This window comes from Camelina sativa, chromosome 12, assembly GCF_030686135.1.
Source record: "Camelina sativa cultivar CO46 ecotype springtype chromosome 12, ASM3068613v1".
Lineage (NCBI taxonomy): Eukaryota > Viridiplantae > Streptophyta > Magnoliopsida > Brassicales > Brassicaceae > Camelina > Camelina sativa.
In genome coordinates this window covers 17622774-17643725 of record NC_141891.1, presented here as the reverse complement: position 1 = coordinate 17643725, position 20952 = coordinate 17622774, and the positions used below count along the sequence as shown (strand labels likewise).

At 40.4% G+C, this 20952-nt stretch overlaps 4 protein-coding genes across 7 annotated transcripts; all 4 read left to right on the top strand.

Annotated features, from left to right (window-relative positions):
* The first annotated feature begins 1185 nt into the window (after window positions 1-1185).
* LOC147930658 (uncharacterized) lies at window positions 1186-2681 on the top strand. 2 transcript variants are annotated; one of them, XR_015574049.1, is made up of 5 exons: window positions 1186-1590; window positions 1695-1814; window positions 1968-2114; window positions 2197-2401; window positions 2537-2681. XR_015574049.1 is itself a non-coding variant. In XM_087477833.1 (4 exons), the coding sequence occupies exons 1-3, from the start codon at window positions 1324-1326 to the stop codon at window positions 2383-2385; spliced, it is 603 nt and encodes a 200-aa protein (XP_087333959.1). In that variant the 5' UTR covers window positions 1310-1323; the 3' UTR covers window positions 2386-2401; window positions 2537-2681. The 2 variants fall into 2 exon arrangements, 1 of the variants encoding a protein (XP_087333959.1); XM_087477833.1 differs by lacking the exon at window positions 1695-1814 and having other exon boundaries at window positions 1310-1590.
* Window positions 2682-5130: 2449 nt separating this feature from the next.
* LOC104732077 (uncharacterized) lies at window positions 5131-6721 on the top strand. Of its 3 annotated transcripts, XM_087478451.1 has the most exons (5): window positions 5160-5465; window positions 5542-5673; window positions 5852-5866; window positions 5980-6188; window positions 6519-6721. In XM_087478451.1, exons 1-4 carry the CDS (start codon window positions 5250-5252, stop codon window positions 6169-6171), a joined length of 555 nt encoding a protein of 184 aa, XP_087334577.1. In that variant the 5' UTR covers window positions 5160-5249; the 3' UTR covers window positions 6172-6188; window positions 6519-6721. The 3 variants fall into 3 exon arrangements, 2 of the variants coding, with proteins under 2 accessions (XP_087334577.1, XP_087334578.1); XR_015574537.1 differs by lacking the exon at window positions 5852-5866 and having other exon boundaries at window positions 5131-5465; window positions 5542-5680; window positions 5977-6188; XM_087478452.1 differs by lacking the exons at window positions 5542-5673; window positions 5852-5866 and having other exon boundaries at window positions 5181-5465.
* An 8869-nt stretch (window positions 6722-15590) lies between these two features.
* On the top strand, window positions 15591-17210 carry LOC147930657 (uncharacterized). Its single transcript, XM_087476976.1, has one exon. It carries the CDS (start codon window positions 15591-15593, stop codon window positions 17208-17210), a length of 1620 nt encoding a protein of 539 aa, XP_087333102.1.
* A 112-nt stretch (window positions 17211-17322) lies between these two features.
* Window positions 17323-20519, top strand: LOC147930656 (uncharacterized). The gene is made up of 4 exons (XM_087476975.1): window positions 17323-17457; window positions 17551-18147; window positions 18228-19964; window positions 20064-20519. Exons 1-4 carry the CDS (start codon window positions 17323-17325, stop codon window positions 20517-20519), a joined length of 2925 nt encoding a protein of 974 aa, XP_087333101.1.
* The last annotated feature ends 433 nt before the right edge of the window (window positions 20520-20952 follow it).

Genomic DNA, 20952 nt, shown 5'->3' with positions numbered 1-20952 from the left:
ATGGGACCATGTAATAAGTTATGCTTAATTGTGTAACTCAAACTTTCATTGTGAAATGAATATTTACATTCTTATCAAAAAAAATTATTTGGGTACGGCAAACTCGGAATACTATTCTGTAAGAATAACTACTTCATTGAAATCTTATATGTTTTTTGTATAACCCTTCCAAAATTAGTAGTAATTAACTGAAAAAATATAAGCCAAAAACCATAGACAAACTAATTAGAAACGAGAAAAACAACTAACAGTTAATAGTAATCAACTAAAAAAATATAAGCAAACTCGGAAGATTATTTCGTGAGAATAACTACTCCATGGAAAATCTTATGCTTTTTGTATAGAACTTCCAGAATCAAAAAGCAAAGATAAAATTAATATTAATCAACTAAAAAAAATATAAGCCAAACTAATTAGAAAAGGAAAAAAAAACTAACAATTACTTCAATAATTGTTTGTTTGAGTGAACCTTTTGCACCTTGATCTTGTTAGAGAACCCGCCAGAATAATCAATGCTTTCTCCGGTACAAGCTGCTCCTCCGCTTTGTATGGTTCTTGTGGTTGAGTTGGACTGGCCATGATCTCATCAGAAGAGTGCCCTAGTGTTTTAGTGAGAACGATACTCTATCCATAAGATTCCTAAAGGAAAATAAAATACATTACAAAAAAACGTGACAAAAATATTCTAACACAAAAAAAAATAGAGTACCATTACAGAATGACACAAACCCTTGTCGTTATTGCCAAAGTTGAGCCATAATTTAAGCCTCTGATATGGTTGATCTAACACCTCAAAAGATCTTGAAAAGCACATTTGGGCACATTAATGCAGTGTTTTTATTGTTTCTAATGCAACTTAAATTACACAAAATATACTGTCGGACACAAATGTAAGTAGACTACATTATATACGATTTCTAGAAATTTCAATGTATTGTACATGCGGATGTTGTAACACGTAAGCTGCGTATAACTCCGCATTATTTTCTGTATGTAAACAATTTTTCACGTATGACCTAATCTTTTGTTGTAAGAAAAAAAAGAACAATATACGATTATTAGAACTAGAATAGCCTTAATTTTTTCTATAATATCATATATATATAATATATTTTGTTGTTGTACAGAAGTCACAACCGTCTAAATTCCAGTAGACATTTTACGAGTTAGACGTTGGATCACCCCGATCCGCCCCCTTAAAGCTAGGGCTCGGCAATATATCTTGAATATATTGCCTTTCTATAATAATAAATTAAGAACTTCTTCCGTCTTTTTTTTCTGACCTCCGGATCCGTTCAAAAGGGAGTTATCTAGGTTAAGACCATGGCTGGCGTCGGCGACTCATTCCTGTCTGATGATACGGCGATCGATTCTCCACTGCAGAAGATACCAAAGATAGAGGAAGCCAAAGCCAGTGATGAAACGGTGGCGGGGAAGGCAGAGGAAGATGAAGAAGAAGAAGAGACACAGCCTATTATACTGGATTCCTTAAACTTTCACGGAAAGATAATCCGCTATGGCGGATTCTTGGACGAACCGGAATGTAATAGACAGCGAGATCTCTTTTTCAAACAATTTTCAGAGTCCGAGGTTATCTCTAGAAATCCCTAACCTAAATCTCAGTTATGTAGATGCCTCTTTCTAGATAGATTTGTTTGTGAGTTGGATCAATAATTTCTGGGCGTGATTTGTAGAGGACTTAGGGCGCCCGGCTCATGGGGGCGGCGGGAGGGGCAAAGGCCAAGGGACTAACCCAAAATTCAGAAAAATTCCTTCAACAAAGGGGATAAAAAAAAAAAATTAGTGTGAAAAAGGTCCAAAAAATTTAGTTCACCTAGGGTCCAAAAAAATATTGAGACAATACTATTGCTCTGTTTGATCTACTTTGTCTCAATTTGTTGGGTACATGTATTTGTATGCATCCACTTTGGTACTCATAAGTTTATATTGTTGTTCAATGACTTTAGGGTTTTGATGTGGACTGGGACAGCTTTGACTACGCTTTTAATGTTATCAACTTCGATTGGGGTCCAAATGTTGATATTAAACTAAGCGATGAAGAGCTGATCGAGCTGCTCATACAGTCAGCCATTAAAGAACACGATGAAGAAAATGTATGTACGTTAAGAGCTTGGTCTTCCCTATTTCTTTCAGCTTCTACTTATCTTTTTGTGTGTTTTGGCTTTGCTCTGCCAGGGAACACAGCTTAAATATGTCAAATACGTTAGTGCAAATCTAACACCCTGCAGGGGTTATAATTTTTATATTACATTTTTGGCCACTGATCTTAAATCGTCAATTCAAGAGCCAAAATCTTACCAAGCAAAGGTGTACAACTTTCGTGAAGAGATATCTGTTGATATGGTCAGGGTTAAGCCTACATAATCATCAAGTTTACAAGGTATACTGCTCACTTTAACCTTCTGTTGTAACATCATCACCATATATATGATTCATTCTAGCTTCTTGTTGAATTGTGGACCTGGTTTCCTACAAGATTACCTGAATCTAATTTGTAATCTTTGCTGCATTACAGGTCATTCCGAGGCGCTTCAAGTTGCAATAAGAACAATAAGATTATCAGAATTAGATTGGCCATTAAAAACAATATTTCATGCTAAACAAGTGGCTTCGGTTCTCTACTCTAGGAATATTTTTTTTAAATAGTTTTTCAAATTCAATCTCACTATTAATACATATACATGCAGGCATTCAAAAATAAAATGATGAGAGTATAAAGAACTCTCTTTCATCTTCTTCAAAATTACTTAATCACCACTGTGACACACTATCTTTTATTCTGTTTAGTCTATGTTTGTTGTTCAACCATTTGGGTCTGTTCGATTTTGGATATAGCGTTTAAAGCGAGGAAATTTTTGTAACCATGTTTCAATAATAAAATTATTTTGTAAATTATTTTCTATGTTTTGGAATACTTCTTTCCTAATAATAAGTAAAGTTTTGTTACAGTTTGTTTTGTCTACTTCGTTGTTAATAATACTTTGTCAAAACTTGCAAAATATCGTACACTGTGTCACATTTAAATATAAACGTATTATTGTATTCGTATATAAAATACTATAACAGTAGATGGGTTAATCTGCAAAACTATGATTACCGGTCCAAAATTAAGCGGGTTAGAGTTTACATAATCTTATAATGTTGTAAATCATGCGATTGAACATGTTAGAGTTTATATAACAATAAGAAGGATTTTTACATAAATATTAGTATAAGAAAAATATTTGACTACAACACATACTTTCACCATTTTTTGTGATAAGAAAATAAGAACTATTGCTTATTTTACCATATTTTATGTTAAATACTAATGTGGACTTATAAAAAAATTGTTGTGCAGAATTTTCAATATAAGAAAACAAATATGAAAACCAAAACAAAATCACTTATATTGACACATAAAAATTAGCACAAACAAAAAACAACATTACCTATTTACTTTGATAAATAGTAAAATTTTAAATTTAATTACGGTAAATTTGATGACACGAAAAGTAAAAATACAATATTATAAATATTGAAAATACATTAAAAAGCCAATCTACTTTTATTCGCTCTAATGGGGGGTTATTGGATCCTTGATTTTAATGGATTTAGAAATCCTTATAAGATTTGGAAATCCACATGTAATCCATGGATTTTTAAATCAAATAATATGGATTTGAAAATCAAATAATGTGGATTTGAAAGTCAAAGAAAGTGGATTTGAAAATCCTAGAGAATAGAATTCAAAATTTATAAAAGGAAAATAGAATTTATAAAAATAACCTCTCACGTATCACTCTCAAGTGAATCAGTCAACATGTTTGATGTTATTGTCTCTCTCCACTAATTGGCATATTTTCTTTGTTGTTCTTGGGTTGTAAGAACAAAGAGAGGTTTGAAAAAAAAGTTCCTAATTTGAAAAAAAATGTTCGTTACGACGCAGTTAAAGTGATTCACCAGTTAGGAATGAAAGAAGTCTTTGTTAGCATGTTGACTGATGAGCGTTATGGTTAGATTAAGCGTAACGTGATGGTGCTAATTATTATTACTGACTATCACTGGCCGAAGAACACCTTTTCTGCTTTCTCATTAAAGAATTTCTTTCTCTCAGTATTGTTATGTCTGGTCTTATAGGTGTAATTCTTCATGATCTTTTTGTCGTTGGTTTGCTATTACAATAATGCAGAAATATTACGTTTAATATTACGATAATATTATGTTTAATATTACATTTCATGATCTGTATGCTTTTACGTTTCATTATCGTTGGTTTAATATTACGTCAATTGTATATAGGCGTACAATGTCCTTATGTTCAATTATTAACAATTGTCTGCATTTGGTTTTGCAGAGCTGTTGCATCTGCTTGACTAGATATGGAGATGACGAAGATGTAAGAGAGCTGCCATGCGCACATGTCTTCCATGTAGACTGTGTAGATAAATGGCTTAAAATCAATATTACGATAATGCAGAGAAGAAAAATATGTTTGCTATTATGATAATTCTGTATGGTTTGCTATTATACGTATGAGGTGTTTTTTTTTTTTTCCAAATCCACCCAAATAACTAGGTGGAGACCAAGGATTTCCAATTCCTATATTTACAAGTAAAACATCTTTTCAAATCCATCCAAATCCAATATGAAATCAAATTCATACTCAAATCTTTAATAATGAATAAGGGGTCATTTTAATTAGGATTTAGAATTCATAGATCCAATAACACAGAATTTTAAAAAATATTTTAAAATGAATGATTGAATAACACATGATTTAACTTGGATTTCTAAATCCATTAAAATCAAGGATCCAATAACCCCCCCTAAAACTCTAAAACCTCTTATATTCGCTCTCTTTAAACTCTTTCTACTTTTTGAAACTTGAATTATGGTAACTTGTTCTTGTTGTATTTGTTTTTGAACGATGGTTAGTTTTGGTTAATTTGGATTGTTTTTTATTGTTTCGGGTAGAATGTTATGGTTCGGGTATTTAGAAACCGAACCGATTATTACCCGATATTTTTTGGTTTTTATATTAACTATCCGAATCAACCTGAACCGAATGAATACCGAAAAGAAACCGGTCTGATTAGGATAGTAAATTCACTATCCTAATTACCAGATAACCAAACCCATTATTATTTAATCCGATTATTTAATAACATATAGTATACATATATAGCTGGTGAAAAACAAAAAAAAAAAAAAAAATCTTCTCATCTTCTCAATTGGGGAAAAAAAAAATGTCGATCGAGGCTAGAGGCACGACAGAGTTTGTTTCTCCGCCGCTGAAGAAGGCGAAGACAGATCCGGATGCGAGGGAGTTGGTTTGTCCTTCAGATCCGGAGGAAGAAGAGATCGAAATCCCCGCAATGCGAAATCTCCGGAATGGAAACTGGGACGATCCTGAATATGCAAAACAGCGAATGATCTTTGAGAAGCAATTTACAGAGAGTGGGGTACGGTTCAATAATCGTTTATTATTATTATTATTAATTAATAAGAATCAGATGTTCAATTTTTGTTTTATTTTAGGGTTATGATGTTGATTGGGATAGTATGGACTACAACTTCCCGGGCAGCATAGTCGATTCGAGAGGAGATTATGATGATCAACTTAGCAATAAGGAGTTAATGAAACTGCTCATAAATACAGCCATTGACGAAATTGATAGTTCAACCTTGGCATGTTTTGTGCAAGATGGGTTTACAACAAGTTCTATCCCAAGAAATTGTAAATAGTTAGACACTTACGACACTTTAGAAGAGAAACAGAGATACACCCTCACAGCTCTCCCCACCACTATATATAATGAAACTGCTCATAAATACAGCCATTGACGAAGAAAACGAAGAAGCTGTCAGAGCTGCTAATTCTTTTACCTATTATATATTCTTTTTCTCTCAGCTTCGTGGTTCCTCTTTTTCAATTTAACACTCTCTTTTTGTGTGTGTGTTTTATTTCCCTAGCAGGGAACTGAACTCAAGCTTGTCAAGTATGTGACTGCAAATGTAGTGGCCGCCAAAGGTTTTCTGTTTTTTATAACATTTTGGGCAAAGGATCTGTCCGCACCAAATCCAGAGCCACAATGTTACCAAGTGAAGGCGCTCTGGTTTATGCGTGATGTCGATGTTCGTGAATTCAGGCTGAGGCCAACGCAATAATTTGATCAATGGGTGAGGTAGGTACACTTGTTATATATATGGCTTCTTCTTCTTCTTCTAATTATTAACCAGTAAGCTTTTTCTTTTTTTGCATTACAAAATGAGAAATTATATTACGAAAGAGGAACACATTTCAACCCTATGAAACTAATAATAGAACTAATTGTTGCTTGTGCTTTCACGGTGACGGAACTGGAATCACCCTTCTTGTTGTATAGATGTAGTTTTGGAGTATTATCTTTGCTTTTGAATTTTTCTTTGAGATTGCATTCCTTCAAGAAATCCTTCCTTGTGAGTTGTCAGCTGGGTCGCGCCTTGTTGACTATTTGAATCTTGGATGCATACAGGTGGTGGTGATGGTGATGGATGAATCTTGGCTCACTTCCAACTCTGTGGTCTTCCCTTCCACTGAGAAGACTCTTTATCTGGAACATTTTACTTAATTATGTATCTTGTCTTATTTGTAGTTGGTCTTTAACTTATCTAGATGTGTGAAAATGGCAATCCTGATACACTTGTGATTGATGAAAATGGTTTGTTATGATGGACAGAATCTTGTCTCCTAAAACACAGGTTGATAGTTCAACCTTGGCATGTTTTGTGCAAGATGGGTTTACAACAAGTTCTATCCCAAGAAAAATGTAAATAGTTGACCCTTTAGAAGAGAAACAGAGATACACCCTCACAGCTCTCCCCACCACTATATATCCCCCCCCAAGTAGCTGTAGTTGATTCGCAACATAATTTAAGCCTCTGATCACAGTATACTGGTTGATCTAACAACCTCGTAAGATCTTGTATACAACACATATAGGAACTAGGAAGTGATTTCATTCTGTACGTATCTCTTTCTGAAAACCTAAAAATAAAGTGAAACATTACGAAGGACACAAATATGCAAGTAGAGTGGCATCAGGTACGAATAGAAATTCTGAAGAACCAATGTACCCTTTTGTACCTACTTTTCCATTCTGCAAAACAGGTGACTGGAGAATCCAGATTCTGCAGACCAGCCGACTGGAGCCACCGTGCCATAAGGGCATTGCCTACCTCATTTGTAGTTGTAGGTCCTGCATTATGCATTTTTAGAACAACTCTTCATCCAAACAAAACCAAGAGAAAAGAGAGAATAAGAACAAATCTAAGGTAAAAAAAAGAAAAAGATTTCTTGGACCTGCAAGAAAGAAGGCCACAGGCAATGTGATCATTGCAAAGCTGAGAACGAGTTTGGTGAGAAAAGGAACGAATCAGTTTGTAAGTCTGAAAGTACAAACCGATTGACAGCAAAAGCGATTATGAGAGGCGAAGTGTCTTATTTCGATGAAGTTCTCAGGGGAAAAGCTGGTGTTTTGCAGTCAAGAAGAAGTTTTTTCTCAAAGCATAGAGTTTCGACACAGTGTTTCAAGTAAGAAGCCATAAAACTAATCGGATACTCCGGTTAAATAAATGTGTGTGGATTCAAAGTGACAGTGAACAAGAATGTTTAACTCGGAAAGGTAGAACCAAGTAGGATGAAACGCAGTGAAGTTTGTATGGTTGTTGTTCCAGGTGGCGTCTGTCTCTGCAACAAGTGTAGAGAACATCTCTAGATGTTTTTTGGATTGTAGATGAAGCAATTCATGGTTCAAAGAATCAGAGTTAAACATGTAAAGCTCACTGTTAAAAAGAAGAATCATAGATGTTTTGATGACAAAAGAAGAGGTGTTAACAGATTTGAGAAGAAGCTTGGGATTTTGATAAGAGTACTCAAGTATAAGTTGCAGGATGTCTAAAGATCCAGAGATTATACACAAGTACGAGTTTGAGATAATACTAACTGCTCAATGGATTCTTGAAAGAGAAATTGAGAAGAGAAAGTGAGAGAAACAGTTGCAAGTGCTCAATGGACTTTTTTAAGTTTTTATTTTTTCTGTTTAAATCACGATGAACATGTCGCTCAAATGTTGGAAAATGCAACTGGAGAAAACATACTGCATTTCGAGAAAATAACAAATCCAGCTTGTTGTGTCAGGTTGCATCGTAAGAAGACCAATTTGAATAAGGAGAAAATTCAGGTTCAGGGTTTTGATAACAGTTATAATGCAGGTCCCTAAGGCACTGTCACAAGTAAGGTTGATGGTTAAAGATAGATTTCAGGTTAGGTCCAAAAGTGGTAAATGATGCAGGTGTCAAGTCGTTGTGGAGTTTATGCATATTGGGTTCAGACTCTACAGATGAAAGCAACATCATAAGCTCAAGTTTTGATGTGGAAGTGGCTACAAAAGAAGTGTCTCAGGATTGTCACAGTTTTTGGTGATTAGAGACAAGTATCAAAAATTGCTAGTGGGGTAAGGTCAAAACTGCTTTGATACCAATTTCAGTTTGTAGAGGGTTTACCCTCTTCCAAGACTTAAGCTTTCTTATTCGTTTATACTTCCGAGCTATGCTTTGGAACTATTCTTGTGAAAAATGTAAAACTCAAACTATGATAACAATGAGAATCTGATGATGAATGCAGAGATAGAGTGTGATTGATGCACGAAACACAGTTTAACACGTTCAGATACACTAAGCCAGTATAGCCCTACGTCTCGCCACTAAACCACTTGAGAGTTAACCGCTTTTTCCTTCACCCACCCACGCTTGGCAAATACAAAGCTCACATTCTCTCAACTGTGTTTCTCCACTCTGTTATAAAGGCAAAAAAAAAGAAAAAGAAAGTCTTTTCTTTTGAAGAGTTTGAGATACTCTGTTACAAAACAGAGAGTCTCTCCATTCTTTTGTCCAAGCCACAAAGCTCTACGATACCTCCTTGTATTCTGAAATTCAACTGATAGATTCCAACACAAAAACTTGCACAACCTTGAAGTAGTAGTAGCAGCCGCACACAAAAGTAAAAGAAAAACAAAAACTTAAAATATCTATAAAGGTTCAACATCTTATCGATAACTGCCTTTCCTCTGATAAAAAGAAATAATTCAGTCTCCATTTTACTTCTTTTTCTTCTGTGGATATCCTTTCTTTTCTCCATAGTAGACTTGGGTAAATAGTGAACGTCTCCCTCTTCTAGATTCCCGGTGAATGCGACCAAATCCTCTTTCTCCCCAACCTCTTCCCCAACTGTTTTGGATTATCCAATAAAATCCATGTTCATCAACTCCAAAACCCATGATCAGAACGGCATGGTATTTGAGTAAACCATAGTTTAAAGACTTGGGATGATAGATTCCCTGCTTGTCAAACAATCATATGCTGTTAAAATATTATTATATCATCAGATTATATATATAGTTTCATAAACATATTGGTAGTCAACTCTATACTTACGTGTCTATGTTCATTAAAGTCACTCCACAGTGGCAACACTCCAACGACTGGATGCCTCATCACTAGTCTTGCAAGATCCACATCATCAACATGATCCATAACGACGAAACGGTCAATCGTCTCCCTAGTGGGCTACAAGAGAAGGAACAAAAAAAAAAGAAGACAGTAGTTTCTATTATTATATTACTATGTACCATAAACAGAGAAGAAGAAGAAGCTTATATTCTATTGTAAACACTGTCCTTAATTTTTTTATTCATACGATAATGAGAGATTCATAAGGTAAAAAAAACTTACATTGGCATGAGTAGGACACTCTTGTTTGGAACGTTTGTAAGAACATTCACCTTCTTCAAGGATACCATGTTTCTTCACAAACTCTCCAAGAACTCTCTTACATCTCCATCGTCCGACACGGTAATTTGTTTTTCCTTTTTCTTCTCCTCTTCCTAATAAACAAATAACATATATGATTAAACTAAATTAAATTAGTGAATAGTCAAATGATGTAGTTCATCACACATTTATTAAATTATAGATTTAAATACCATGTATGTTTTATTCCTAGGCATTTCTTCTTCGGTAATTTCTTTCTCCTTACCTTTGTCCTGATTAAGGAAAACATATAAACACATCAACTAGTTAACTTATTTTTTCACATATATGATGAACTTTATAATGTAACTAAGAAAACAAATCATACCTTCTTCCTGTTATGTTTGTCATTGTTTCTATCTTTTTTTCCTCCAATATCCATGTTTTTCAAGTTCTTCTTGTTCGGAAAAAATGTAAACAATACCAAAAAAAAAAAAAGAAGATTAAAGATGAGGTTTTTGTGGAAAAAAAGACATAAAACAGATACAGACTATATCATACAGTAATCTTAAAAAACAGTGATACATCAAAACGAAACTAACGGATATAGCCCTAAAATATAAATCTATCTTTACAGTAAGAAACCCAATAACAACAAGATTAAAAGCCAATATGGAGAGTGAAGAAGAAACCTTATGTATATGATTCGCTAAAAGGTATACACATCACTACATACAAATCATTCTCCATTCCCAGATTTACAGTAAACGCAACAAAAACAAACACTGAGAAAGGAGGAAAAATATCTTCTTGTTCGGTGTAAACAAGACCCAAAAAAAAAAAAAAAAATCAGATCCTCATATGTTTTATGACACCACAAAAAAGGTGACACTTCTGTTCTCTAAAATATAAATAAATCAAACTTTTCTATTTGTAAAACATTCATAGTTCCGCAAAGAAATTTTATAGGACCAAGTTTACATGAAAGGAAGAAAATGGATTAAAGATGAGGTTTTTATTATAAAAGACATAAAGCCCTAACAATAAAATTTGATCCCTAAAATGGATTGCTTTCCCTTTGTCTTCGAACATAGAAAACCAAGTTTACAGTGAGGAGAGGCTTTACAACCCCATAGATTTCAACAAACACAAACACAAATTTTTTTTTTTTTTTTTAAAACCCTTGCATCACGAAGATAGGTGAATCTATCTATGGAGAGTAGTGTTGGATATGGGCTTTGCCCCCAACACTTAGGAAGGCCCAAGCAGAAGATTTCATGAAGATTTGGGCCTAAAGTTTTGGATTTAGCCCAACAGGTCGCAAGGGCAAAATCGTCATTTTACCAGGAGACAGAAGAAACCCTAGGTCAAGGTCCCACTATAAATACCTGACATCATTGTTAGGAAAAGGGATCCGAAATTTTGGGCAATTAGAGAGAGGAAAAGCTGTTATTCTCGAATTAAGCATTTTAGCTCTGTAATTGTCATTTTCCTGAGAACCCTTCTAAGAGATTCTTACGTTAAATAAAAGAACCAGATCCGATTCATCCCATTTTACTCATATCATTTATATTGTCGATTTCATACATCAACAATTTGGTGCCCACCGTGGGGCCGAACGAGATCCTTTCATTTTGACGAGAAGAATTTCAAGAACAAGGCATTTTCGGAAAACCAAAAGCATGTCTCAGACCAATCACTCAAGCAACGAAGGCGTGAACTCCTCCCCAGCCCGCGACGTGTCTCCTCCACGCACCGTATGGGGGCGCTGTAACGCCCCCGAACCGCTCTATGACCACGGAGGCCATCGGATGGCGCCGAGACGCTACTTGTTGTGGGAACCGCACCCTGGTGGTCCGGTCGAGGGACGGAAGCTGCAGCTTCCCGACCAGTCCTCCTGGACGCGACTCCGCCCACGGCCGAGGTTCGCTTAGGCTTTGTAACCCTTGCGTCCCACAGCACGCGTTGTGTTGGCCCGGACAAGGCCGAGTATCGTTTGCAACTTGCCATGTTTTCCTGAAGACCGTATATATATCACTTTAATAAAATAATTCATCATAAATAAATCATTAAAGCAATATATATAAAGATAGTCGGGAAAATAAACATAACCGTTTACAAAATATAGGATTTTACAAAGAACACGTAAAACCCTATCCGGTACCCTAATGTTTGCTCCGGCTCTAAACTCGCTTAGGCTTCCCTGCAAGACCAAAATATTATCATGAGTAATCTAAGATTACTCAGTGAGCCTGGGTACCCCTTTCTCCTAAACAGGATACTAACTTCCCAACCCAACTACCCCGGCAAGCAAAGAAAACAAGCAAGGCAAACAAGCTAGCAAGTAATCAAAGCAACGCAACAAAAGCTATAGCGGAAGCAATTTAAACCATACACAAGCGAGAAAAGTTAGATCCAACGACTCGACTCGATGATCTAGACATCGCTATACACAACACAAGACGACTAAGGAACACTTAGACTCTTGAACCAAACGCAACTCTCTAAGATGACTAGAATAAACAAGGGATACTTGAACTATCCTAACTCTTAGACAACATACGCATGTAAAGACGAATAGACTCAGACAAGGAATACTTGAATGCTCTAACTCTTTACACCTAGGGCCCTTCGATAATCTGTTCTGTTCCGTATCATCTCCCATGCCGAGACCACAAAGGTCACCAGCATGAACCCACCTTTAGCTACATCGTCATGTAGCGGTTACGCTGGTAGCTAGCCAGCCGTAACAGTGTCCCCGCGTGAGTGGTCGTCGGGAACTCACGCGTGACACACGCTTATGGAACCAGAATTATCGACACACTACACTAGCTAAGACTCAAGAAACAAATTCAAGAGACTAGCTAAAATAAAACACCACCACAATTCGAGCTATGATTAACCAAGCACGCATGCGAGAAATCAAGCAAGAAAAGTACATGCGTTAATCACACAAGAAGCGAGAAAAATAAATCTAGCAACTTAGGATTATTTTATACGCATGCAAGCAATCAAGCAAGAACAACCAACATGGAATAATCAACAAGAAGCAAGAAAGTAAATCAAGCAACTTAAGATTATTCTACATGCATGCAAACAATATAATTAACTTAAGCAAGTTAATGCAACAAGTTCTAATATGCATGCAACCGTTCATGAATTAACTCCCTTTTAAATCCTCAAGTCCAAATTATGCTTGCAAAGCCAAATGATTTATTTCTCTTAAATCCTCTTAAATTCATTTAACATGCAATAACCTCATCCGATTTTATGCAATAAAAATTGCAAATAGACTTTACCAACTTTAAATCATGCATGCAACCATTTATAAGCAATCAAAATTTCTAACAAACTTCAACTCTCAAATCGCATGCAACCTATTCGATTTAAACATTTAAATCTTTAAGGTTCATTTAAGCATGTCCTAACCTTGATTAAAATTATGCAATATATTGCAAAATACTTAATCATTTAATCATGCATGGAACCAGTTTTTCAACAAGAATAAATCCAGTAAAACTAGGTTCGATCATGCATGCGACTAAACCCAAATTTTATGCAAGTCCAAAATTGCTTAAAATGCAACCAAATTCACTTGAAGTCTTGCATGGTGATTCCTAGCTCAAATTCGATGTAATCTTTAACATGAATCTAGCGTGAATCCTACCAAGTTTATGCATGCAACAATTTAACTGATTCTACCAAGAATCTAGTCTACATGCAACAAACAATTACCGCAGAACTCACCTTGACGCGATCGGTGATGATTGGACTTCACGGCACCGCGGATCAGACAATTCCTTCGCGCTTGACAGCTCCTCGATCAGCTTCACCGCAAATCTTCGACTCCCTCGACAATCTCTGTCGACACAAGCAGCACCTCGCTTTGATCTCCTTCGACGATCTCCCTCAACTCTCTCGGCAATCTCTCTCTCGACAAACTCTCTCTCTCTCGACACTCTCTCTCTAGATTTAGAGAGAGAAGCAAGCTTTTTCGTTTTAGTGGAAAGAGTGAAATGAGAGAAACTTCCCAAGTGAAGCCACTAAGCCCCTATTTATAGGCTCGATTTCTCTTCTTCTTCCCTTAGTGGAATTGGACAAATGGCAAAAGTTTGGCTGCATGTGGCGCGTGCATTACACCGCCCAATCTCCTCGCGCCATTCTTCTTAAACCACAAAAATTATTTGTGCATGCCTTGCATGTAAGGTGATTGGTCAGTTCATTGGGAAAATAGGGTTTCCGCGATTTCTCGACCAGCTTCGTCCTCCTTGCCCCACGTCTTCGACAATCCTCGAATTTTCTCGATATCGCTCGAATCGTTGGTTCTCTCGGCGTTTCTCGGACATTTTCGACTCCTTCGACTCTCTCGAGGGATTTTCTCGACCAATTTTCTTGACACTCGACAGAATGTCTCGACCACTTTTCTCGACCATCTCGACAGATTGTCTCGACCACTTTTCTCGACCATCTCGAAACTCTTCCTGGTACTTACCCGACTTTCCGCGGATGCTATTTCCGCATAGACTGATAATTTTTGACCAGTCTTACGGTCTCGATCGCACCTCCGGTCACTTTAGTCTTGGCTCGGCCATTCTCCGATTCATGAATTTTTCCTCGGACTTATTGTGGTCGTTCTTCTTTGTTTTACTCCCGCTACTTCCTTAAGTCTTTTCCGGGCCATTTCCTCGAATTTTTATTTTGGGATTTCTACCCTTAGTGAGGGTCACTACAGGCGCACCCGTGCGAGGACCAACCAACTCCAAGGCGTCAACAGGCCCGAAGCAGTAACGGGCGAGGACACAACACTCACTGACCGCGCAGCCGTAGGCACTACGCGTGTCGCTCCCACCAATGGCGTAGCCGCAGGCGTTACGTTTCCTGTTCGTGAAACCACTGGAGACAATCCAACCGACCGTGAAGCTGTAGGCGTTACGCGTGTCGCTCCGACAAATGGCGGATCCAATGGAGCAATCCTTCCAGATCGAGTAGCTGTTGAAGACGCTCCAAATGGCCGCAAAGATATGGGCACTACGCGTGACATTTACCCCCGTCGATCATCCAGACACGTGAAAATCAGTCAAGCCGCGCTTGACGAAGCTGTACAAAGAACCTTGGATAAGATGAGCGGTCAAGCGGCGCAGATAGAATCGCAAGGACGAAATGACCATGCAAGGCATCATCAGTGACAGGAGGATGAAGCATTGGCACCACGCACTCCGCGAGCTGACCTCAACGCTCTGCGAGCTGACCTCAACGCTCCGCGAGCTGACCTCAACGCTCTGCGAGCTGACCTCAACGCTCCGCGAGCTGACTTCAACGCTCCGCGTGCTGACCTCAACGCTCCGCGAGCTGACCTCTATGCTCCGCGAGCTGACCACCATGCTCCGCAAGCTAACCATTACACCGCTAACATACCAAGAGCTGAGCACAACGCCGATGGAAGGCCCCGTCTCTCGTCGATCATTGTTGGACCTAATGGCGAGCAGCCAAGGGTACATTTTCAGGCCAGTCAGGTCTCCGCACATCAGCGTGCTGATCCAAGTCGCTCCGAGAATGCTGAGAATCACGCGCTACGGCAAGAACTTCAGCATATGCAAGCTCAGCTGCAAACACTTACGACTCAGATGCACCGAGCAACAAGTGCAGCACCAGAGCTAGAAACCGTCTTAGCGGAAGCAAGACGTTCACCTTTCACTGCAAGAGTTTCTGGGGTTAGGGTCAAGCATAATCCCGATAATAGCAAGAACAGACCAATTCCATACGATGGATAGGGCGACCCCACCGTCTTCCTGAAGTCAATGACAATATACATCAGTCGATCGTATTTTTCACCTGAGGAAGCAGATGCAGGGAGCTGTCAGCTGTTTGTCAAGAGTCTTTCCGGCGAAGTGCTAAATTGGTTTTCAAGACTCGAGGCCAACTCAATCGATGGATACGAAGCACTAACAAGCGCATTCCTTCAGCATCACCAGTGCTTCATGCGCACACCCGCGTCAAATGCCGATCTATGGAGGATGTATCAGAAACGAGACAAATCACTACGGGCTTTCATGGATAGATTTAAGGATGTCGTGTCCCGACTATCTATAAGTGACGAATCAGCAATCGGTGCACTAAAAAATGCGCTCGCTCGGGGAACCAGGTTCAAGGACGATCTAAATATCTTGCCTGTCACAAGCTTGGGGGAAGTACTCGCACGCGCCAACCGATATATCCTAGTCGAAGAAGACAGAGGTAAGAGGAACCCCGATCAACCTGGTACAACCGAAAAAGCATCTGAAAAGGCTCCAGACTCAAAAGGAAAGGCCGTAGATGAGTACCACGAGCCACGCCAACACTACAACAAGGACTACGCCCGAGCCGAGAAAGGAAGAAAAGCGACGATGTTTGCTATTGATGGAAAAGAACAACCGAACAAGTCGTGGAACAAATGGAACCGTGAATCCGATAATCCCGGCTTCAAAGGAAAGCGACCGTACTGCGAGTTCCACAGGTTCAACGGACATTCGACTGAGGAGTGCAAAACAATTCAAATGCTGCTTCTGAATAAATACAAAAAAGGTGACATCGATGTAGAACGTGAACGGAGAAAAGTCGTCACACACAAAGACAACCAGTATTGCCTAAGAGATGACCAGCAGCACGACAGACAGCGCGAGGAAGAAGCTGCAGCACAAGATGACCGAGCATGGGCACAAAATGACCGCGCACGGGAAATTGCTCGCTTACCTCCTCCCCCAAAACGAAATCATGACGCAGAAGAGCACGACGAATCACAAGCTCCTCGCCGAAGGATCAACATGATCATGGGTGGCTTGTCAACCTGCCGTGATTCTGTTCGATCGATCCAAGCCTACTGTCGCGAAACGGAAACAAAGCGCAACATGCCTTCTCACAGCAACATGTTCAAGACATCCACTGCACCAATAACGTTTACTGAAGAAGACGCGCGCAACGCCAGTCCGAACAATGACCCACTTGTCGTAGAAATGGTAATCGGGGAAAGCTCAGTGACGAGAATCCTTATCGACACCGAGAGCTCGGTCAACGTAATCTTCCAGGATGTATTGATTCAAATGGAGATTGATTTGCGCAACACGGTACATGAAACGCAGCCTCTGACAGGATTCGATGGAGATACTATAATGACTGTTGGAACCATCACACTTCCGATCTACGTCGGCGGGACGATGCAATGCTTTAACTTCGCAATCGTGGACAAACCCATCATCTACAACGTCATTCTGGGAACACCGTGGCTCCACAAAATGCGCGCTGTCGCTTCTACATACCATCAATGTGTGAAGTTCCCAAACGCATACGGAATCTATACGCTGCGCGGAGACCCTCTGATGGCACGAACTTGTTTCATCATCGAAAAAAAAAATGCGGAATGCACGGGCTTTCGTAATAGCTGAATCAACTCCACCGCGAGACCCACGCATACCTCCCCCTAAGGAGTCTGTAATACAAGTCAACATCGATTTGTCTGATCCCAAACGCTGCGTGGGAATAGGCGCCGAGTTACCAATGGCTCTGCGAGACGAGCTCGTCCAGTTTTTGCGCAAAAACGCAACCACATTCGCGTGGACGATAGATCATATGACCGGAATCGATCCAAGCATTACTAGCCACGAGCTCAACGTCGACCCGACTTACAAGCCCGTCAAGTAAAAGCGTCGGAAGCTGGGAGCAGAACGCACTACCGCGGTCAATGATGAAGTACGAAAGCTACTTGATGCGGGATCAATCACGGAGGTTCGTTATCCAGATTGGTTGAGTAACCCCGTCGTCGTTAAGAAGAAGAATGGAACATGGAGAGTCTGCGTAGACTTTACAGACCTCAACAAAGCTTGTCCGAAAGACAGTTTTCCTCTTCCGCGCATTGATCAGCTCGTCGAGGCCACAGCAGGAAACGAGTTGTTCTCTTTCATGGACGCGTTCTCCGGCTACAACCAGATAATGATGCACAAAGATGATCGCGAGAAAACTGCATTCATTACTGAGCAGGGTACCTTCTGCTACAGAGTCATGCCCTTCGGACTAAAAAACGCGGGTGCAACGTATCAACGATTAGTGAACCGGATGTTCGCAAGTCAGCTAGGGAAAACGATGGAAGTCTACATTGATGATATGCTCGTCAAATCAGCTCAGGCCGCAGACCACGTCGCACATCTGAAGCAGTGTTTCGAGATACTCAACAAGTACAGCATGAAGCTAAACCCGGCAAAATGCACATTTGGGGTTACTTCCGGGGAATTCTTGGGATACCTCGTCACGAAACGTGGCATAGAAGCTAATCCTAAACAGATTTCGGCTATCATCAATCTCCCGTCACCACGGAATACACGCGAAGTACAGAGGCTTACTGACGAATTGCCGCACTGAATCGTTTCATCTCTCGTTCAACAGACAAGTGTTTACCGTTTTATCAGCTCCTCCGCGGGAATAAACGCTTCGAGTGGGATGAGAAATGCGAGCTAGCATTCACACAGTTGAAGGACTACTTATCGTCTCCACCAGTCCTGGCCAAACCCGAGCAAGGAGAAACGTTGTATCTCTACATCGCCATCTCCTGTTCAGCTGTAAGTGGTGTGCTCGTCAGAGAGGATCGTGGAGAGCAACATCCAATCTTCTATGTGAGCAAAACTCTCGATGGCGCAGAACTTCGGTACCCAACTCTTGAGAAGCTCGCATACGCAGTCGTCATTTCAGCCCGCAAGCTCCGCCCATACTTCCAATCACACACCGTTGAGGTTCTAACAAATCAGCCGCTGCGCACGATCCTTCACAGCCCAAGTCATTCAGGACGTCTGGCAAAGTGGGCAGTTGAATTGAGTGAGTACGACATTGAGTACAAGAATCGCACATGCGCTAAGTCACAGGTTCTCGCGGATTTTCTCGTAGAGCTCTCTCCTGAACTCGAAGCTGACAACCCCCCACCCGAGATATGGTCTCTTCACGTTGACGGCGCTTCATCGAAAATGGGCTCGGGAGCAGGCGTACGCCTAACCTCGCCAACAGGTGAAATCTTGGAGCAGTCATTCCGCCTTGCTTTCACTGCCACAAACAACGAGGCTGAGTATGAAGCGCTAATCGCCGGGTTACGTCTCGCACACGAAATCGGAGTCAAAAAGATACAAGCCTACTGTGATTCACAGCTGGTCACGCACCAATTCAGTGGAGACTATGCAACAAGACACGCGCGCATGGATGCTTATCTAAAAGTCGTCCGCGACCTCTCACAACAGTTCGAGTTCTTCGAGCTCGTCAAGATCCCATGCAGCGACAATGCTCCCGCAGACGCACTGGCAACACTAGCCTCTACATCGGACCCAGACCTCCGCCGAGTAATTCCGGTGGAATGCATTGATCAACCAAGTATTGACGTCCAACTCCTTGAAGTCGCCCTTTCAACAGAAGCGTCAGCAAACCCAAGCGCTAGCTCAGCAATCGTCTTAGCAGTCACGAGATCAGCCTCAACGGCCCCAAATGCAAACAATTCCACCACACCTGTTCCAGCCCCAATATCTGTGAATCCAAACACTCCAACCACTCCAGCCTCTCCAGCACCAGCACCCGATTCCTCCTCACGAGACGATTGGCAAACTGAGATTATAGCATTCATAGCGGACAGAATTATGCCAAAAGACAAGTGGGAAGCAAGACGTCTTCGCGTCAAGAGCGCGCACTACACAATGTTGGATGGAAGCTTGTTTCGTTGGGAGGAAAATGGCGCACTTCTTATCTGTGTTAATACAAAGGATGTCAACGACATCATGCGAGAGGTCCACGAAGGCGCTGGAGGTAACCACTCGGGGGGGCGAGCATTGGCACTTCGAATTCGTCGCAATGGCCATTTCTGGCCGACCATGGTTGCCGATTGTACTGCATTCGCAAAAAAGTGTGAAAAATGTCAGCGACATGCACCATTCATCCATTCTCTGACAGAACTCCTGAGGACCACATCCCCACCTTACCCCTTCATGCGATGGGCGATGGATATCGTCGGCCCCTTAACTCCGTCAAATCAAAAGAAATATCTCCTCATAATGACGGACTACTTTACAAAGTGGGTTGAAGCAGAATCGTATGCCTCGCTCGAAGCTAATGAAGTCCAGAACTTTGTGTGGAAGAATATTATATGCAGGCATGGACTTCCATACGAAATCGTATGTGACAATGGCCCACAATTTATTTCTCTCCAGTTTGAAGGTTTCTGCGCTGGGTGGCGGACAGGTCTTAGCAAGTCAACTCCACGATACCCGTAGGACAACGGACAAGCAGAAGCAACAAACAAGACAATCCTCGCTGGGATTAAGAAACGTCTCGACGCGAAGAAAGGACTCTGGGCAGACGAACTCGACGGCGTTTTGTGGTCTCACCGAACTTCCCCGCGCACTTCCACCGGACGAACCCCGTTTTCACTCGCGTACGGTATGGAGGCACTTGTACCAGCCGAAGTGGGAATCCCAACACTCCGACGATCTATGCTTGTACACAATCCGGAGCTGAATGACAAAATGCTATCCTTTTCATCGAAGAAGAGCGCGATCAGGCTATGCTGCGCATCTAGAACTACCAGCAAGCTGCTGCAAAGTTCTACAACAAAAAAGTCAAGTCTCGTTACTTTGACGAGGGAGATCTCGTCCTCCGCAAAGTCTTCGAAAACACCGCGGAAAAGAACGCAGGAAAGCTTGGCGCGCATTGGGAGGGCCCCTACTTAGTCTCGAAGATCGTCAAGCCAGGAGTCTATCAGCTACTCGAAATGTACGGCACACCAGTCCCGAGATCCTGGAATTCCGCCAACCTCAAGCGCTACTACCATTAGTCAATCAACTTGGAGCATGTTTACCAAAAAAAAAAAAAAAAAAAAAAAAAAAACCAGCTCGTCACCGAGCATTCTTATGTAACACGAACTACAATTGGTTTGATCCCTCTCGAAGGTACGTAGGCAGCCTTTCACGAGGTCCAACTATTACTTTAATAAAAAAATAAAATTTTCGAGCAAATCCTTCCTCTTCACACTGACGCCTTGGCCAGGTGTACAGTTCTACGTTCCGCATGAATGTAATGGTGAAAAAATCCATACTTTACTTCGGTAAAGAATAAAAGCCGAGTCCATACTCGCAAGCGCTCCGCATGAGTGCCGTGGTGAAA